Genomic DNA, 19,397 nt, shown 5'->3' with positions numbered 1-19,397 from the left:
AGAGGATGCTGCACAGGGAAATGTTATGTCCTGGACTTGGATCTTACTTGTGGGCTTCCCATAGGCATCTGGTTGGCCATGGATGAGATTTGGTATGATCCAGAAAGGCTCTTCTTTTGTCTTTATATTTTTATAGACCCTTAACCCGTTTATGTGGAAGTTGACCGACTGTAGTCTACTGACTTGAGTGGTTGTAACATAAACCTGCCACTGTGGGTACTGATGAAGATAGGATATAGAACAAGACTGGAGAGCCTTTGGCCCTCTAGATGCTGTTGGACTCCAACAACCTCACTCAGCATAGCCAAGGATTAGGAATGATGGGAGCTGTTGTCCAACAACTTCTGGAGGGTGACAGGTTACCCTGCCCCATTCTAGAGGATCTCTTTCACTCACAGCAAAAATAAATAAATTCCGATTTGTCAATTAATATTGTTTTCTGGATTCAAAGGCAACACACACAAACGGAATTAAATGCAAAGTGCAAGGCAACAACACACACCTACCCTTTTCACTTATTAACTGCCGTGCAACTTCCTGCTGGAACTTCTCTAGACTTTCTGTGTCATCTTTCATATGAAAGAGTATAAGAAAAGGAAGACCCTCTTCTGTCAATTCCTATGTGGAGAGAGAAGAATTGGCAAAGAGTGATTTCCGTTTTCTACCACTTTTTCCTTACATTTTCAGCTGAATCTGCAGGACTTCCATGTTTATCAACTCTTGGCATATTATGTAAAGGAGTATTCAAATTAGAGTGGATAGAGCTTTCAAGGTACAAAACATAACTATTCAGATGAGCCTGCAACACTTCAAATAAATCTGTTTTAACATGGGAACAGTCTCCAAAACAAAAAAAGGCCAAACATTTTCATGAGCTGGGAGTTCAGATACTTCTAATGGGGAAATTGAAATACCAAGTGTAAGCCAGAATGAGGTTAAAATGGTTAAAAACGGAGGAGTAAAATTTTACTTGTTCCAGTAGTTAAAAGATATATTTGGAACAGCATAAAAGCAATGTTGAGCAACTGATTCAAAACCCCAGGAGACAGCAAAAAGCACACATTGGCTGATATGTCAGGATGCTTTTTACTAACATATTTACCAAACTCAGGCATGTCTGGATAGGTGCGAACTGCTTGAAGAAGTAACCCATGTTAGGGTAAGGGAGCTTAGGTTTTGGCCTCAAGCTGGATTCAGGTGCTCTCCCTGCTAACCACCTCAGTCCTAAATTATTCCAGGTGTTCTTTCCATTCCAGCAGGACAACATCACATGGGATGAGCGCCTACCAGCCACACAGCAAACCAACGGGCTCTAATGTCTTGCTTCGTTCACTGGGCATATTTTTATATATAGCTCAAGCTACGTTTTCTGGTCCCCTCTTCCCACCTATCTCTATTGTCTGAGGCTCAGCAGCCTGGCATTGGCAGCAGCAGCCGAGGCAGGGATGCGCAGCTTGTGCAGCACATGGGCAAGTACATATGGGGTGTGGCAACACTGCCTGCCTGCTCACACCTTGAGTTTGATGCTGCAGCTGGGGCTGGGCTGGTGTGTTTATATGCACACATGCTCCACTGCACAGGGAGTGAGGATCTTGGCAGTAGGTAGGAGCAGCCAACTGATTTATTTATTTATTTCTGAGCATAGTCATGCATGAGTCGATGCACATAAGTGGGGGGGGGAGGGGAGGGCATGACACCTGTACCTAATAGCTTGTTTTTCTCCTCAGTTCCTGTATACTCTTATACTAGATCACCACACTAACACATTTACTTATGCTGCAACCAAGAAAACACAACTAAAATCTGCAGAACCACAGTGGCGGAGTTGGCCGCTCAGGTGCCATGCGTGATGCGCACGCCCTGCAGCCAGGGGTGGGGGCGCTGCATGGAGCCTCTCTGCCACCTCCCCCTCAGTTGTAGGGTGGCTGAGGGAGAGGCGGAGGGCAGGTGCAGGTCCCACGCTGCCGTTTTAGGCAGCGCGGAGCCTGCAGGCGCGCAAGCCACCACGTCACTCCCAGGAGAGGCACATGGCTCGGGCACGCTGCAGACCCTGTGGTAAGTGCCAGCCCCCGTGGTGTGGCGCCCAGTGCCAGCTGCATTTCGTTATGTTTGTTGACTGAACTAAAAAGTTTCGTGAGCCCATAAAAAAACCAAACTCATATTTTTCTTATTTTGTCACCCCCCCATCAGTGATGACACCCAGAGCAGCCCGCACCCCCATTCCTTCGCCACTGCATAACCATATGGGTAGGGTATGCAGTATATACTATTCAAATACAAGCCATCATTCTGTTCAAACATCATTTGCTCTAACTTAACTTAGAGTTTGGGAATTTATAGCTAAAAACATGATTATCATAAAGTAAATAAAGAGCATTTGACAAGTGGTTTTTTGAGACCCAAACATGTTTATCACAATTTCTCACTTAAATATCTAGAAAGACTGAAGAATCAGATACTCCTTACCTCTCCATTCTCAAATGTAATTTCACGAACAAGTGGAACACATTTATCTTGAGTCCATGCATAAGCCAAGTCAAAATTGGTCATAGAGCCCAAGTAAACCATATCTGGAGCATTTTCCTGTTAAAAGGGGATTGTTGTTTTGTCAAATCACCAGCAGGGGAAAAACAAGAACACTGTACACCATTAAAATATACATATTGTAGTGTTCTGTGATGGAGATGTCGTAGAGCACAGCACCCTGTGGCAAGCTCCTTCTACCCCTGGCCATAGAGTCTAGGCAGCAGTATGTGGCAGGGTTCCTCTCACCCTGCTTGCCAGCAGCCGCCAACGGCATCAAGCAGGGGGCATGGAAAAGCACAGCATGATACTGCAAGATCACATGGAGAGAACACCTAGACACTACACCTAGGAGGGGGTAAGTTCTCAATAGGATGCTGTTTTCAAAAGCATCTTTGAGACTTGGGAAAGCTTGGCTCTTTAAAAAGGTGCCAGGCATAGATGACTGATCTGGACCATCAATAAGTACCATGACCAATAATACAGTGTTCACTACTAAGATTTTCAAACTCTCTATAGAATTAAAAATGTATGTATTTTTATGACATTCTGTTCCAAGGGACACCCCCACCCTGCCCAAGGCAGCTATGGAGGTGTACACTAGTTCTGAAATGCTACATCAAAGTTTCAGATCCAGAAGTGCTATAAGGAAGAAAATGGTTACATCTTTTGTTAAATTTAAGGAGTCAGATTTGTGAATGATCTGTTCTGCAATACACTCTATTATATGGGTTTTTAAAAATGGCTTCAAAATGTGGAGCTTGTAGCTAATATGCCAAAGGTTTGTCACACATCCAAGCTTTCTTTTTTTACTGAGGAATTCCAGAATCACTACACAATCTTCCTCTTTGGAAGTTTCAACTGTTAGATTTCTAAAACACCTAGACAATCAATAACTATTTATCTCATTTATCTAAACATTTATACAACAGCTTCCAATCAAAACAAAGCAGTTTATAGGATTAAAAACAAGCACAATAAAACAGTAAAATACTAAACAAACAACATTACCATAGAATTTGCAATAGAGCTAGAACTAAAAACTAGTGCTCAGGAATGTGTGGATGAATAGGTGTGTTGCAAGCAACTTGTGGAACACCATTACCAGAGGTGCCTACCATATATTTGGTGTCATATCTATGTGCATATTGTTGGGTAAGTAGATATTAATTGCCTGTTTCAATCTTGGGCATCTCCACAATCAGGTGGTAAAAAATCCCAAACACCTCTAGCGGAATTCACTAGAAAACTGCAACTTTAACATGCTCCAATTGGCAGGAAGCACCAAATCTAATATGAGGACTACATGATTTGGGCTAGCTACTTTATCAAATATAAGGATAAGGGATAGAAAAATATTTAAACTCACCCCAGGTGGCTTATAGATCACGTTGTCCCCACTAAATCGTTCTGGTTTGGAAACAGACCTAAGACAGGTAGTTACAATTTATCTTCTTATTAAGGTTAAGTACACTCAAGGTTAAGTACACTTACAAAATACAGGGCAAGGAGCAGATTTACAGTTAGTATCCCAGTCTCTACTGCAAACCAAGCCAGATAGTTTTTCCCCATGGCAGAGTATGAGCAGATTACAAAAACAGGGCATGGGGTAGCTTCTTTGAGGAGATAGTACCTTCAAATTCAGATTTTGGAAGCAAGTGTCCCTAGTTTTTAAGATTCCTGTCAGCAGGATTTCTGGAGGGATGCTAGAGAAATATAACTTATGGAATCATGTATTCACTGATGTGTGGTCTCAGTGGATTAATGCTACTCTTCTGCATTTAATACAGTAGTATTTGAGCTACCCAAATATATCATTGTATTTTTTTTAACAACAACAACAACAACAACAACAACAACCTTACCCAAATGCAGCAAGGAAGACACAGTCATCATGCAAAATATTTGCTACTCTTTCAAAAGTCTTGTAATTATCAGAGTCTTTGTGTTCAAAGTATCCAATAATATTTCTTTTACTGTGCTGTAACAAAAAACACATGAGGCATTATAACTCAAATTTTCATTTAACCTTCAGTCCTTGAGCCAGGGGGGGAAATGATTCCAATTTGTGACCAAATGGAGTGTCAGAATACGCTAAAGGTTTATGAATATATAATGAATACAAAGTCCTTCTTTGTTGCAAAATGGATTACTTGTTTAAAGTTAGCATATCTGACATCTGATTACATTATCAAGAAAGCCATAAAAAATAAGCCACTAAGGGCTGGTTTGCATGTTAAGTCATAGGTTCACTGCTTTTTGCACATACTAGAAGAAACCTGAGAAAATCACACCTCTCTCCCTTGCTTTGCTAGCAGCCAGAAGGATTCGACTTCCTTTTCAAAGGATGCTAGTTTAGCATTAAGTATGAACCAAATATTGTGAGTCAAAAAACCCTTAAATTAAGTCAATTTAAACAAGGCAACTCCGAACCATGGGTTATGAAGCTGACTTCTTTAACTAACCACAGTTGGTTTAATTCAGAGTTCATTTGACTTGTCCATGTTGAGCCAGGATTCTTAACAGAGTGGAGCACACAGAGTGAACCATTGTTTAGGTTTACATACAAATGTGGCTTAATACTACAAATATAGAGCATTTGTGTAACAGTTGTCACTAGCTATGAAACAGGCAGAACTTCCTAAGTAGCGAACATGCATTTCCTAAGTTATACATTGTCATTTAACATACTGAAATGAAAGGGAGACAGACAGACAGAGCAGGGGACACTCACATCTAGAGACTTAATTTCTTCCAAGCTGAGTATTTCTCGAATAGGATTACTTTTCTGTTGTCGGATATAATCTGCTATGGCTGTCACCGATCTCTGACCCCGATATTCTCTCTTCATCATCATTCCATTCCGGAACAATTTTAGAGTTGGATATTTGCTTATCCTGTACCTTTGAGCTATGTCCGCTGAAAAAGTAATTAAAAGACATTTGAAAATATGCAAATTTAAATGTATAGAGTTAGTATTCTTTAACCAATAATGCTGCTATCCCCTTCTTTTAAATATCATGAGAGAAGTAATTAAAGTTTATTCTTTTAAAACCACAATATTCCAGAATATGGGTCAGTCAGAATCCCAACTTTTTCTATGTATGGTTGCTTTTAACTAATGAGGTATTTCAGACCCCAAATACCAATGTGTGTAGTTGGGACCTTGTACTATAAATAACCCTTAATATTGTACTATAAATAGTAATCCTTAACAAAATGCCTTGTTTTGACATGTAGTCACTGTCAGAAACATGGGAAGGGTTTAACCCCAATGCTAGACCAGTAATTCAAGTGTAGGAAGGTTATGTTTTCCCAATGTGCACTTCAGATGTCCAGTCAGACCACTGTGTAGTTGAAGTAATAGGTACAGTACACACATTAAGGAATCTGATCAGAATTTGCTTCTTAGCAAACGAGCACCTTTTAAAACACTTTTAACACAAACTTGCCCTTGTTCAAGAACCTCATACTATTAATTGGGTTTTGACTGCAGTAATTTAGCACTTAACCTAATTTAACCAATTAGCTAAATTAGCCATTAATCACCTACATTTTAAGAGGCTGACATACCTAATTTCAGTTACCTTTAATTTTCTTTAAACCTTCTCTTAAGGTAATTTTGTATATGTCGGTGTGTTTTTTTTAATACTTCATGTTATTATGGCAGTAACAATCCCAGAGAAATATGAATCAGACAGCTAAACTCAAAATAAGAAAGAGAATTGAAAATTGGACTCAAGTGTTATTCAAGTCAGAGGGGACTAGAGATGTTAGACATTTACAAAAGGAGTTAACCTATTTCTAACATAAGGTAAGGTTCACCCAAATGGCTGCCCTGTACATACTCCAGATGTGCATTACTGTCTAGTGTTGCAGTGATAGCTATTTCCCTCAAAAGATGAAATCTGACGCTTGTAGGTTACTTCCATTATAAAGATGGATCCAAGAGGGGCCTCCAAGTACCAAAAGTAAATCTCATTGGGGGAACCTATGCTTCATTGGTTCAGACACAATGGCGGCTCCTTTGAATAAGTGTCTGACAAAAGGGTGCCCTGCAAAGGGGCTGTCGATGTTGGTATGGAGAACTCTTTCCACTGCCAATAGCTGACTTTTTAGTGTGGGGTGTGTGTGTGTGTGTGTGTGTGTGTGTGTGTGTCAAATCCTGACCCAATCCATCTTGCATGATTCTAAATACATGAGGTACCTCTATAGCAATGGGGGGTGACTGTCTGACACCTACACTATACAGCAAAAAAACCCCAAAACATGTCCAAGTTATGGACAGTTATGTGTTGATGGAAGATCTGTGGATGTCTACATTATCTGATCCACCTACTCAGATGGGCCCATTTCCAAGAGATGCTCCTGTTCAATATCCACAGGCAAAGTCGTAACCAGTTAGATTGTGGGTGGACAAAAGAGGGAATGTGTGAGGATGTGCTTGGTCAATATGGTCCCTATATTGAAGAATACTATGGAAATGCCACTTGTTTTGATGCCAGTATTAAAGCTATGGATCTCCCATAGCTTTAACAAGTAGCTTTAGTACAAACAATTTAACAGTGAAGTTTTTATGAAGTCAGTACAGTGGACGCTCGGGTTGCGAATGTGATCTGTGCGGGAGGCATGTCCACAACCCGTAGCGTCCACAACCTGCAGTGCTGCATCTTCGCATGCGTGGGTTGCAATTCAGTGCTTCTGTGCATGCGCAAAGTGCAATTTAGTGCTTCTGCACATGCGCAAGCACTGAAACCTGGAAGTAACCTGTTCCGGTACTTCCAGGTTTTGGCGCATCCGTAACCCGAAAACACACAGCCTGAAGCGTCTGTAACCCGAGGTATGACTGTACTGTCTTTAAGTCAACACCCCATCCTCTTGAACCAGAAAAGCAAACGTTTGTGGACGTGCTGAGGAGTACCTAAAAAGAATTGTCACACCATGTTCCATGTCAGAGAAGTTGCCGATAAACTCATTGGGAAAACAGCACAACAATTGGCAAACAGCTGGTACAGTATATGGTGGTCACTGCTCAAGATACAGGGGCACTGGCCCTTCTTCTATCAGGCCATTTCCCTCAAACTACACCACCTGTCCTACACCTTGATGCCAAACAACTGGAAGCCTTAAAATGTGCTCCCATTTATTTCTTGGCAACCTGATGACAAGTAGCCCACTATGGACTTCTACAGTGCAGCCCATTTCAATCCAAAGTGGGGCTTGCACTTAGTGCAAATATTCTTTGCAAGTTGAATTCAACAACACAAAGGATCTTCCTCTGCATATATAGCTTGGGCCATGCCCACAATGAGGGGGATTACTTTTTGCTTATATGACATCAGGATCATTTTGGCACCAGGTGACTGAGAGGTAGCCAGCCTTGCTTATCTGTCAAAATGGCCTATGAGGGCTGGAGTAGCTTAGGATCCAGACTTCTAGCTGGAAAGGGTTCCCCACTCTTTCTCTACCTGCATCCCTTGGACATGTTGAGACATTATCCGTTACCTCTGCATGGATGCAGTCAATGCTGGTGCCTGTGCTACCTTTGGGCCATCTGCCCTTGCAAAGGTAGCAAGAGCCATTGTAGTGAACATGGACCTGAACACTGCCAAGGCTAATAACCTGAGTAAAACTCGGGAGCAAAAGAACCAATTCTGCTCCCCTGTAGAAGGCAGAACAAGTTATTCCAGATTTTAGAAATAATTTAAACCATCATATTCTGCTGGGATATGAACAGCCAATTAAAATAGCTTGTGACAAGAAAGGTTAAAACTATCTGAAACAAAAATTGCAGCTGACGTACAGCGCCATACCAACGGATAGTTTGTAAAGTAAGCTTGTAAGATCAATGGAGGATGTATCCAAATGTCCCATGGCAAGAACAGTAGGTAGTTCTGAATACATTCGCCTGGTCTGCAGCCTCCTACCCACCTACCCGCTTCAGGGGGCTTCAGAATAGCCATGTTCAGATAGTAAATAACAGCTTCTTAAACCTCATTCATGTTTTTCCCCCTTGCAGCTTCCTCTCCTACTCCCACTCTGTGCTTCATCCTGCTTCATTAAGCCAACATTTCCTCTTATAGCTAAGTCAAGCAACTCTGGTTCAATGTTATCCTGGCCTGCTAACCAACATTAAAACAGAGCTCCTCAGTTTCAATATTATCAGGAAACAACAGATTAATGCAAACTAGGATTGCTGCAACAAAGCCAGCAAACAATTTGATGAGGGACATTTATGGTATATGAAGTTATGGACAAACATCTGAATCATTTTCCTAAACTGTATACAGACTACCAAAACCACCATCTAGAGACAGTAGGGTTAGCATACCATCAGCAGTGCCTTTGGAAATTATCTTTCAGAAAAGTATAAAAAATGCAAAGACATGAAATGCTGTTTGAACTAATTCACAAGTCAAACAGTGAACATCTTAAATAATTTCATTAAACCTTGACATGTGATACAAGTGGAGTCAACACAATTATAGCTACTACAATATACTTCTAAAATTGAAAACATAAAAGTGCAAACAATGTTATGATTTTTATTCATCAACAACATGTGTTGTTCATCAAAGTACTTGTTGCTGACTTCCAAAAGATTCCTACCTGAAACTGGTATAGCTGGCACACTGAATAATTTGAAACATATAATGGGGGGAGGGGGATCTACAGGTGTACATTTAGCAAACCCCATTACATGTGTGCATGAGCTTGCATATCCGGCGCTGTGGTGCCCCCCCCCCCGCAACTCCAAAACAAGAGAGGGGGCGGTGGAAAATGTCCTCTGCCTCCCCCACCGCCCCAATCCCCGGTGTGGTGGCAGCGATCAAGTAGGAAAACGTGCTGGTGGACATGCTCTCTGGCGTTGGGGCGCCCGAGAAGGCTGCACACCGCCTTTTGCCAGGAAGCAGGAGGAGGACAACGACCGGGAGCAGGGCCGTCTTTAGCAGATGCAGAGGCTTGGGAGGGAAGCTGCGCACAGCCTTCCTCCTAAACCTCTGCGGGGATCGCTCTCCTCCTGCGGAGGCTTGGGAAGAAAGCTGAACACCCGCCAGCCATATAGTTGGCGGGGTGCAGCTGGTGGGCGCGCAGGGAAAGGGGAGGCTGCCGGCAAAGCTGTGCAGCTCCCCTGCTTCCTAGGGCGCCCCTGAGAGGCCGGCACCCTGGCGCAACGAACCACTAAGACCAATGGGAAAGACAGCTCTGACAATTTCAAGCAGACACCTGCAACTTTCTGCTACCAGCAACCAGATCATATTAATTCAGGAAAGGAAGCACTTTATTTGGTAGGCTGCTCTTGATTGTTTAATCACTGTTAAGAGACTCCTTTCATTATATCTGCAGCATGCCATAACAACAACAACAACAATAATAATTATAGGGCATTATTTTCCTTTCCAACCCTTTCCCACAGTATTACAACAAAACTCCACAATTATGTTAACCAAAAATTAAACTGTATTTAATTTCCAGGCAGCCTCACCAATTAAATCTGGACCCTTCCAATCAACCACAGTCTCAGCACCCAATCTTCTACACTACCCGCTTTTTTGTTCTTTTAAGAAGCATGGTAAAACAGAAGGCACTAATGCCTTCAGAATTTTAAGAATTGAATCTACACATCCTCCCAACAGAACATCTTTATATTGGTTGTGAGGGCAAGTCAAATGACATTTTGTCGTTAGGTATCAAACATTGTGCAGGACATCAATAATTCTTTTTAATTTGCCGGGCCTCAAAGACTGGAAGGATGGAGCTGCTAGGGCCCACAGTAGGCTTAAGCACCAGTGCACAAACAGAAGATAGATTTGAGAGCCTGACCACTGTGAATGCAGTTAAGAATGTGAAAGCAGCTACTTCTGCTTCCTACAGAGACTGCAGTTTCACAAGGGGAATGCTATTTGCATTGCAAATGATGCCTCTGCCCAATTAACACCACTAAAAGCCAATGTATACTATACACTCAGAAACCAAAGGTGTTGAGTTTTATTATTAAAAAGCTCATGTCTACTATTAAGGGGAAAGAATACTTAATTCAGAATCTTTATAGTATGTGATGCTATACAGTAAACACAGAAGGTGACATGAGACAGTTTAAATGGCAGCTCATTATATGGCTCAATTTGCTGTTCAGTGGCTGGGTCAACCATACCCATTACTGGCGTAATCAGCCATAACGAACTGTACCCATTATGATGCACAGAGAGCAACACTCATGTGTATTGGAGGATAGATGGGTTTTTTTAAAAATCTAAGTTAAGGGTTTCAAAAAATATATCCTGATTTAAAGAGAAGCCAAACAGAAACCAAACATGTTCAAACCAACACTTGAAGGCTTGGATTGCAAGATACCTTAAATTCATGTTATGTTCCCTGCCCCCTTCTTCCTGCTGCAGTAATCTGCGATGCCCAAAAATGTCTCCCTAGAAGGAAGATGCTGGGCATAGAATGAAATGGGACATTTTGCTTCAATGAACCTCCTTGAATAGAATCCATTTATCTTAGGATCCAAGCCATTGTCTTTTAAACGTGAATCATGACTGTGTATCAAACACTGGGTTAGGGCTGCTTTTCTATGTAAAAGAGAACCAGACCCATTCGTGCTGAAAAAGCACCTCACAAGTAAAAGAGATTTCTGTATATTTCTTTCCAATGTTAGATTACGGAAGGTATACACAGACCTACTTTTCCCAATACCACAAACCCCTGCATTTTATTTTATTATATTTTCTTAAAAACATATTTGCAAGAGAATGCAATTTCAAGCCTGGGGAAACTGTGTTGAATAATGCAGGTTATGAGCAGCCTTTACATACAAAGTTTGTAGAAATTCCTCTCTTTTTAAGTATATTTATAATTCGTTTTACTAGATATGCTTTTTAAACCACTGCAAAAGCTTGTACTTGCTCTAAAGACGTTTCAAGACTTGAATTTGCACAACAAGACATTTAAAATGGTAACAGGTGAATGAAAAAGGATTACTCACAGTGCTGATCGCAATCTACTCTGGCAAACACAACTTGATTCTTATCTGGGAAATCCTCTTTAATGACATTAGAAGCTTCCTCAAAAATAGGATGCAGCATTTGACTAAAACGACACCTGTTGAAAGGGAGAATACGAAAAAAAGGTCCATATATAGCACCATTTGAAGTGGTAATTCTACTGTGGATTTACATTCCCACCCACACGGAGGGGAGCAAGCGGGGGAGCCCAAGGCAGTTTCTAGTTCTAAGGGTCTAATCCTGTGAAGTACCACCTGGCCATGCTGATAGGCTACATTAAAGGTAAAGGGACCCCTGACCATTAGGTCCAGTCGTGACCGACTCTGGGGTTGCGGCGCTCATCTCGCTTTACTGGCCGAGGGAGCCAGTGTACAGCTTCCAGGTCATGTGGCCAGCATGACTAAGCCGCCTTCTGGCGAACCAGAGCAGTGCACAGAAATGCCATTTACCTTCCCGCCAGAATGGTACCTATTTATTTACTTGCACTTTGACATGCTTTCGAACTGCTAGGTTGGCCGGAGCAGGGACCGAGCAACGGGAGCTCACCCCGTCGCGGGGACTCGAACCACCGACCTTCTGATCGGCAAGTCCTAGGCTCTGTGGTTTAACCCACAGCGCCACGCACGCTTGTATGTTTTGCTAATTAAATATAATAAATTTAACATTGTCTAATTTCTGTTTTGAGTCTTACAATTGTAGAAGTTTGAAAGTACTGTGTTGGTATAATTGTCCAATGGAAGAAATACTTACCAATCAGCATAAAAATTCACTAAAGCAACATCTGCATTGTCTAAAGGAAAGAATGACATTTTATTGTTAAATGTTGCGACAGCAGAAAACCAACTAGGCACACACACACACACACACACACACACAAAATCAATCTTGACATTACAGCTCCCAGAATTGCAATAGGGAGAATTTGAGCAAATACGAATTCAAAGTTTGAGCTAGCTTTAGTTACAAAACCTGAATTACTAGGCTAACTTTCCTCCCCATTTATTCTCTCTTTCTTCTGGAATGTGTTGCTCTATGCTGAAAAGGTACGTACATTTGGACAGCAGTTGTCAGTGGCCTTGTAAATTAATGTAAGAACTTTGAACCTGTCCTGGTAAAATTAGCATTACACAGTCACACTTTTCACATACAAAACCAAACTTATAATTGGGAAGTAAGGGTTGCAATTATGGATACTGATGAGAAAGTGAACCCCACTAAACTCAGTGCTTACTTCTGAATATACTGTATGCGCCTAGGACTGCAGTGTAACTTTGATTTTACTTTTAGATTTGCGTTATGGAAGCTTCTCCAGGCTTTTCTAGCAGTGTTATTGAGTTCCATAGATAAAAGCAGTTTTTAAGCAATTTTTATCTGTCACTGTTGTGCTCAATTTAGGATTATTAAATTAGCTCTCTTTAGGCGTCATCCTGTCCTATACTGTACTAACCAACAAAAGTACACAGGCACAGAACTAAAACTGAACATAAAGACATACTTAAAGCAATTCAGTGTTCTCCCCAGACTACTTATGACTCTGAATGCTGGCAGGACACATACCAAAAATGAATTCAACAATATATTGCTTGAGAAAAGCAAATGTATTTGTAAAAAAAAAAAAGGGCAAAGGTTTGCATACTTACTTAAAGTATCATCTATATTCCCACCATCGAGGCTTGTTATTTCACTTCTTGCTGGATTAAAAAACCAGGACACCTGCAAAAGTACACACGTTTTAATAAATAATCTGACATTTATCCGTATCATTCTTGCTCGGTCAATTCCTCCTCCTTGTATTATAATGAAGGGAGCTCCATGAATTAAAAGAACAGGGCGGGTCATGTAGGTGACTCTCACATATCCAGCATGAACATCTACATGATACTGCAGGGTTCCAGCCCAGGTAGAGGTCCATGTGTGTACGGTTCTTTGCTGCAAAACATCCACACTGCTGCTTCAACGTCTGCAGTGAAATATGAAACACAATCCAAGTTTCCACAGTGCTGATGGCACAACAGAAGTCCATTCTAATATCCAGGAAAAGGAGCAAATATGCAAGGGCAAAATGCTAAGTCGGGCAATTCATTTATGTATTTTAAAAGACTTGCCAGGCTTTACGAAGAATCTCCGCATATATGTCTGGAGATGTTTGTTACTCTTTTCTGGTTTAATGTAGCTAAAATATTGGGGCCTTTAGCATTTTGAAGTTTGCTGCCCGGGGCTCATTTGGGAGGAAGGGTGGGATGAAATTTTAATGAATAAATATATTAATAAAGAACATAAATACATAAGTTACAAAAAAAGGGGGAACTGTAGTAAACCATGGAAAATATAAGGGTGGAAATAGGAGATACACAGATATGGTCAAAATAGATATTATGCTAATTCAATAAAATTAAAACATGCCCAAAAGCATAAAGGTAAAGCTAAAGGGACCCCTGACCATTAGGTACTGTTGCGGATGACTCTGGGGTTGCGGCGCTCATCTCGCTTTATTGGCCGAGGGAGCAGGCATACAGCTTCCGGGTCATGTGGCCAGCATGATTAAGCCGCTTCTGGCGAACCAGAGCAGTGCACTGAAACACTGTTTACCTTCCCACCAGAGTGGTACCTATTTATCTACTTGCACTTTGATGTGCTTTTGAACTGCTAGGTTGGCAGGAGCTGGGACCGAGCAATGGGAGCTCACCCCATCACGGGGATTCGAACTGCTGACCTTCTGATTGGCAAGCCCTAGGCTCTGTGGTTTAACCCACAGTGCCACCCGTGTTCCTTCCCAAAAGCATAGGATTAGTTTAAATATTTTGCTGGATCTACCTAATGAAAGAAAAAGGAAATGGAAGCACAGGAGAAGAAGCTTTTTTTAAGGTCAAGAAAGTATCATTTCCAATAAAGCAAATGCCAAAACAATGTATTAAAACATTTTTGTTAAGAATGAAATGAAAAGTTTTGGAATTTCCTACATTAAAGCCACCCACCCACGCCTGGCACTGGATGAAAATTGCAGAAATTCAGCAAAACTACTGAGACAATTAAAAAACCCCCCAATAAAGTTATTTGTATTTTTTTCAACACTACAGTTCTTCAGACATCAATAATAACAATACATTATAATCACTGGCCTCCCTTCCACCCTTCCATGGTTTCCTCCAAATATCAATTGCTGCTGCATATTATAATCCATCCATAGCTTCTTTTTCTCATTTTAATCTCAATATCCCTTTTACTGCTGAATTTACTCTAAGCCTACTAGCAATTTAAGTGAAATGAAAATTTAAGTACAGTACTGTAGAGGACAGATAACTAATTCATGGTGCAAGGTATTAACTGCAGTTTGCAGTCTGAACAAGATTTATTAGAAAAACTAAAAAGACATACTGCTGAAATACAGAATGGAGAAGTGTGCTTAATTAAGGTTAAACGAGACATCAAATTCATCTGATAATCAAAGGTTAATGCAGTGGGCATACAGAACAATTCTGCAGTATCACAAATGTTTCTTGTCCTGAATACTGGAACAACTTAAACTTTTGTTCCGCAATAACCAATGACATTTCTCTTTACCTAAAAAATACATTTCTTTTGATAGGTTTCCTTTCAATAAGCAGGCCAAATTGCTAAATATATTTCAGTAGTTTTCATTAGCATATCCTAGCTAGAACTTCGTTTGTGGTTTAGCCTTGACTAAACAGGATTACAACACTTTCTCTTGCATTAGCTCTTTTCTGCAAAAAAATGGTAATTCTGCTACACGCTTAACAAGGAGCACATAAAATCCCACACAAACTAGTTTATTTTCTTTAAAGTGACTTTCTCTCTCCAGTTCAAATACCCAAAGCAGCTAGTAGTAGAAACATTTCATGATCAGCAATAATGTGAAGCAACACTTGCAATATAAAAAAAATACACAAGAGCAGCAATAAAATGCTAGAGAAGCTATAGTCGAAGAGAGAAATCTAAGTAGCAAGAAAACCCAAGGCTTGCTGGAAAAGTATATAATCTGACTTCACATGGCAGAGGATTCCCCATCGTGGGTACCACCACAGGAAAAGCCCTCTGAACCCACTACAGAAAAACCATCAACTGCACCTCAGAAAGTAGTGGCATGCAAAAAAAAGTGTCTCCTAAGATGGACGGACAGACTCAGGTCATCCCTTGAAATAACTTTGCCCCAAGGTCCAGGCTTGGGAACTATACCCCCTCTGAAGAGGTGGGGGGACCTATTAGGATGGTCCACCCTCACGGGCAGATGGATTCAATTAGTTTCCAGACGGCTCTGAGGGAATTTCCAACTGATATGACTGGTGCTACTTTTGAAGCCCTGGGCAACCCCTGGAACACCTGAATGACTCAGGCTGTTGACATGATCGCCCCTGAACACTCTCTCCCATTTTGTGGAGCCCATTTGGCTCCTTGATATCAGGGTTCGAAATTAGCAGGGCGCCAGGTACATTTTGCACCTAAAGATTCTCCATTTGTGAGCACCTCAAAAGGTCTGGGTGTCATTTTTTGCGCCTGGCTGACATTCAAAGATTACTGAAATGTATGCGCTTTGAAGCCTCAAAGTATGAGGATAGACAATATATTAAGGAGTTTAACAATAAAGAGTAACAGTGCTAAGCAGTGTTGCCAATTGATCTCCCCTAACCCTTTTATCATGTTTTTTCACTTCCACAGATGGGCATGTGTAGCAGTATTAAAGTATACCATTGGCTTATGTAGTTCTATGGTATTGTTTATCTACCTGTCCCTAGACTCATGATCTTAAATAACACCAGCTGAATGGAATTGCTTGTAATTTTAATATTTCATTTGTAGTAAACCACTTAGAAGTTCAATACATCAAGTGATATACAAATTTGGTTGAATAAAGAAGATCAGTACTGAAAACATAACCCTGGGCTCCTTCAATCATTTGGGCAGTCAGGTACTACCTGCTAGAAGCTCTGTGGAGAAAGAGTCTGGTGGGCATGGGACTTGGTCCTGACCTCCCTGTATTACAAAAGTTATGCTTTTAAGTACTATATGAACATTGATAGACATATAACCTGACATGACTATGTACATACACAAGGGATCTGGGGCTATCTAAGGTGAACATCTTTAAATCAATAATCTCCAATACAGTGGTGTTGCAGAAACTCTCACACCATGAAATCGTTACTCCTAAGCCTCTCTTAAATGTCATTTACATATATTTCCAGCACAGTTCTCTCAATTAGCCCTAAATAGTAACCCAACCTCCTGTCAGGAAAGCTTAATGAGCAAAGGTGTTGCTGAAGTGAAAAGGGCTACTAGACACAAAATTAGAAATTACAACATATCCAAAATGGGGTCAGAAACCTTTTTACAATTGACTGTATTATGTACATCAGGGCAAACCAAAGTTGATTGGCAGAATAAGATGTGATGACAGAAAATAAAAAAGGTAAGTCTTCAAAAGTAGGCTGCTGAACAGCTGTAAGGCATGGGTGACGGTATTAGAATTTCAAGTGACGAAGCAGTGCTGAGGAAGCTCTATCCACCCATTCGCATCTCATGGGCTTCAAGACTAGAAGTAAGCCCAGGTAAGAGAAAAGTTACAAGGGTGGGTGGGAAGGTTCAGCACTTTTCATTTGAAAATTGCTCTCACACTTCACTAGAGCTGAGCGATGTCTGGCTTCCTACATCATGATATATCACCAGCTAAACATTGTGATATTTTGATACATATCACAATGTCTGAAATAAAGATGTAAGGTGAACAGGGCAACGTCCTGAAAACTGTTACTGTACTCTTTAGGAGTCTAAAATGGATACATTTTTACTTAACTATAACATATTGTTACAACTGTTGGCTTGTATTAAAAAAACAAGAGTTAAGGATCTGGGCAAAGGTAGCACCAGTTAGACATACAGTGGTGCCCCGCAAGACGAATGCCTCGCTAAACGAAAAACCCGCAAGACGAAAGGGTTTTCCGATGTTCCGGGGACAGCATTTTAAAAGTCTCCGCTGTCCCGGGGGCTTTTAAAATGCTGGGGGACGGCAGTGAAGCCTTCGCTGCAGCCTGCCAGCATTTTAAGATCGCCCCGGGACAGCGGAGAAGTCTTCACTGTCCCAGGGTTTTTAAAATGCTGGCGGGCGGCAGCGAAGGCTTTCGCCCCCCCCCCGCCGGCCTTCAGAAGAGGTCGGGGGACAGACTGTCCCCGGACCTGGTCTGAAGGCGGTTTCCATAGGAACGCACTGATTGATTTTCAATGCATTCCTATGGGAAACCGTGCTTCGCAAGACGAAAAACTCGCAAGACGAAAAGACTTGCGGAACGAATTAATTTCGTCTTGCGAGGCACCACTGTATTTATTCCATTCTTGTACTCTAATTCCTTGCAGCCTATCAGATATAGAGGCTCAGTGTGCATGTCACAGTTAACAGTTTAACATGAATGTGCTGAACTGTGCTGTTTTGCTCTACCCTGAGGATTAAAAGAAGCTTACTGTTTTGGAATCAAGGACTGTGCTTTGTCTTGCTCCAAACCAATGGTTAGTGCTGTTTGAAGCAAACCACAGTTCCCAGTTTAGACACAATGCTACATTAGGGATCATGGTTTGTTTTCCCCACAATAGCAAGGATGAACAAAGTGGGTGAGATCAGGTTGTGCACACTACATCACTATACAGTTTACCAGGATGTCTGAATGCTGTTATAGTCGTCTCAAGAATCCACATGAACAGGAAGAATCAGTCCACAAATCTATCGCTTCCCTAAGAAGTCTCCATGTCAATTTTCTTCCCTTCAGCAATGTTCCCTGGTTTCACCTTTTGTACATCACTCAGACTTTCATCAGGCAGTGTGTCAAGGATTCCACTGAATGTTTGGGTTAAACGAGCCCTTGAATATACACAAATAGCATAAACCTTTGTAAGTTAGTATGCTTTTTGCTACTATTAAATATGCCCCTTTAAGTACTACAGCAGTCCTAGAACAACAGTGAGGTAATTTCCACAATCACATTTTATAAGTAGACTCCTATCTCTTTGATCTCTGTACACAAAAATTTCTACCAGTAACTGCTGAGTGGAAACTGGTAACTGAAATAAGAACAGGGAAGTACTCACATTATACTTATTAGCACACAGCAACATGTACCCATTTAAATATACAAATACTGCTCAAAATACCATGAGCTCAATTTATGATATCCTTTAAGCATTACTTAAAACACCATCCAAAACCCAAACTACCTAGTTGCTTCTGTCTTATTCAGTACTTGCAGATATCAAAACTCACACAGCAAGTTTGTATCAGTTTATATAAACACACAATATGTTTATATTGGGCTTTAAAAATAACGCTGAATACTAGCATTTTTTCTAACTCTGGAATACTAGAATGGAGCATACTATTTGATGCTAGTACCAGGATTTTTATTTTTCCCCCAGCTATGTTAATACAACAGTATACAAGTATATTCTAAATGTACTTTGATCTGATCAACATGGATCAGTCATCAATAAAAACAAGCTCTTAATTATTTTGTTCCCTATTCTTCTAGCTTCTATAATTTTTGCTTTCTCCCTAAGTTCACTATTTGATTGTTCTCCTTACCCTCTCAGATACCCCCAATTCATCATTTTTCCTAAGTGTATCCCACATGAAACATAATCCATACACTAATGAAATTAATACAGGAACAGCCTTCCAAAACCAGAGCCATGTACCATAAAATCCATAATTTGTTTTTAATCATCAGGTGACGGCACAGCTCAAGAGACGGCAGAAAACACACAGTAATAACTCAATTAAAGGCTCACTCAATATTTAAATGGAATTTTAATCTGTATCATTTGCTCAACAGCTTTCAAAGCATTGAGCTGGTTCACACATCACAT

The 19,397-nt window shown here is 40.9% G+C and overlaps 1 protein-coding gene across 1 annotated transcript in view; it reads right to left on the bottom strand.

Annotated features, from left to right (window-relative positions):
- The window catches only part of ERP44 (endoplasmic reticulum protein 44), a 32,078-nt gene that overhangs the window by 7,039 nt on the left and 5,642 nt on the right, over window positions 1-19,397 (bottom strand). Inside the window, exons 2-9 of the mRNA XM_083709683.1 lie at window positions 13,172-13,244; window positions 12,282-12,321; window positions 11,513-11,628; window positions 5,258-5,442; window positions 4,389-4,504; window positions 3,893-3,950; window positions 2,467-2,583; window positions 507-618 (exon numbers count right to left, since the gene is read on the bottom strand). Coding sequence (XP_083565809.1) covers window positions 507-618; window positions 2,467-2,583; window positions 3,893-3,950; window positions 4,389-4,504; window positions 5,258-5,442; window positions 11,513-11,628; window positions 12,282-12,321; window positions 13,172-13,244 — 817 coding nt within the window. The remainder of the gene's footprint in view (window positions 1-506; window positions 619-2,466; window positions 2,584-3,892; window positions 3,951-4,388; window positions 4,505-5,257; window positions 5,443-11,512; window positions 11,629-12,281; window positions 12,322-13,171; window positions 13,245-19,397) is intronic.

The sequence above is a fragment of the Podarcis gaigeae genome (genome assembly GCF_964106915.1).
Source record: "Podarcis gaigeae genome assembly, chromosome: 13".
In the NCBI taxonomy this organism is placed as follows: Eukaryota; Metazoa; Chordata; class Lepidosauria; order Squamata; family Lacertidae; genus Podarcis; species Podarcis gaigeae.
This window is presented reverse-complemented; position numbering and strand designations above follow the sequence as displayed.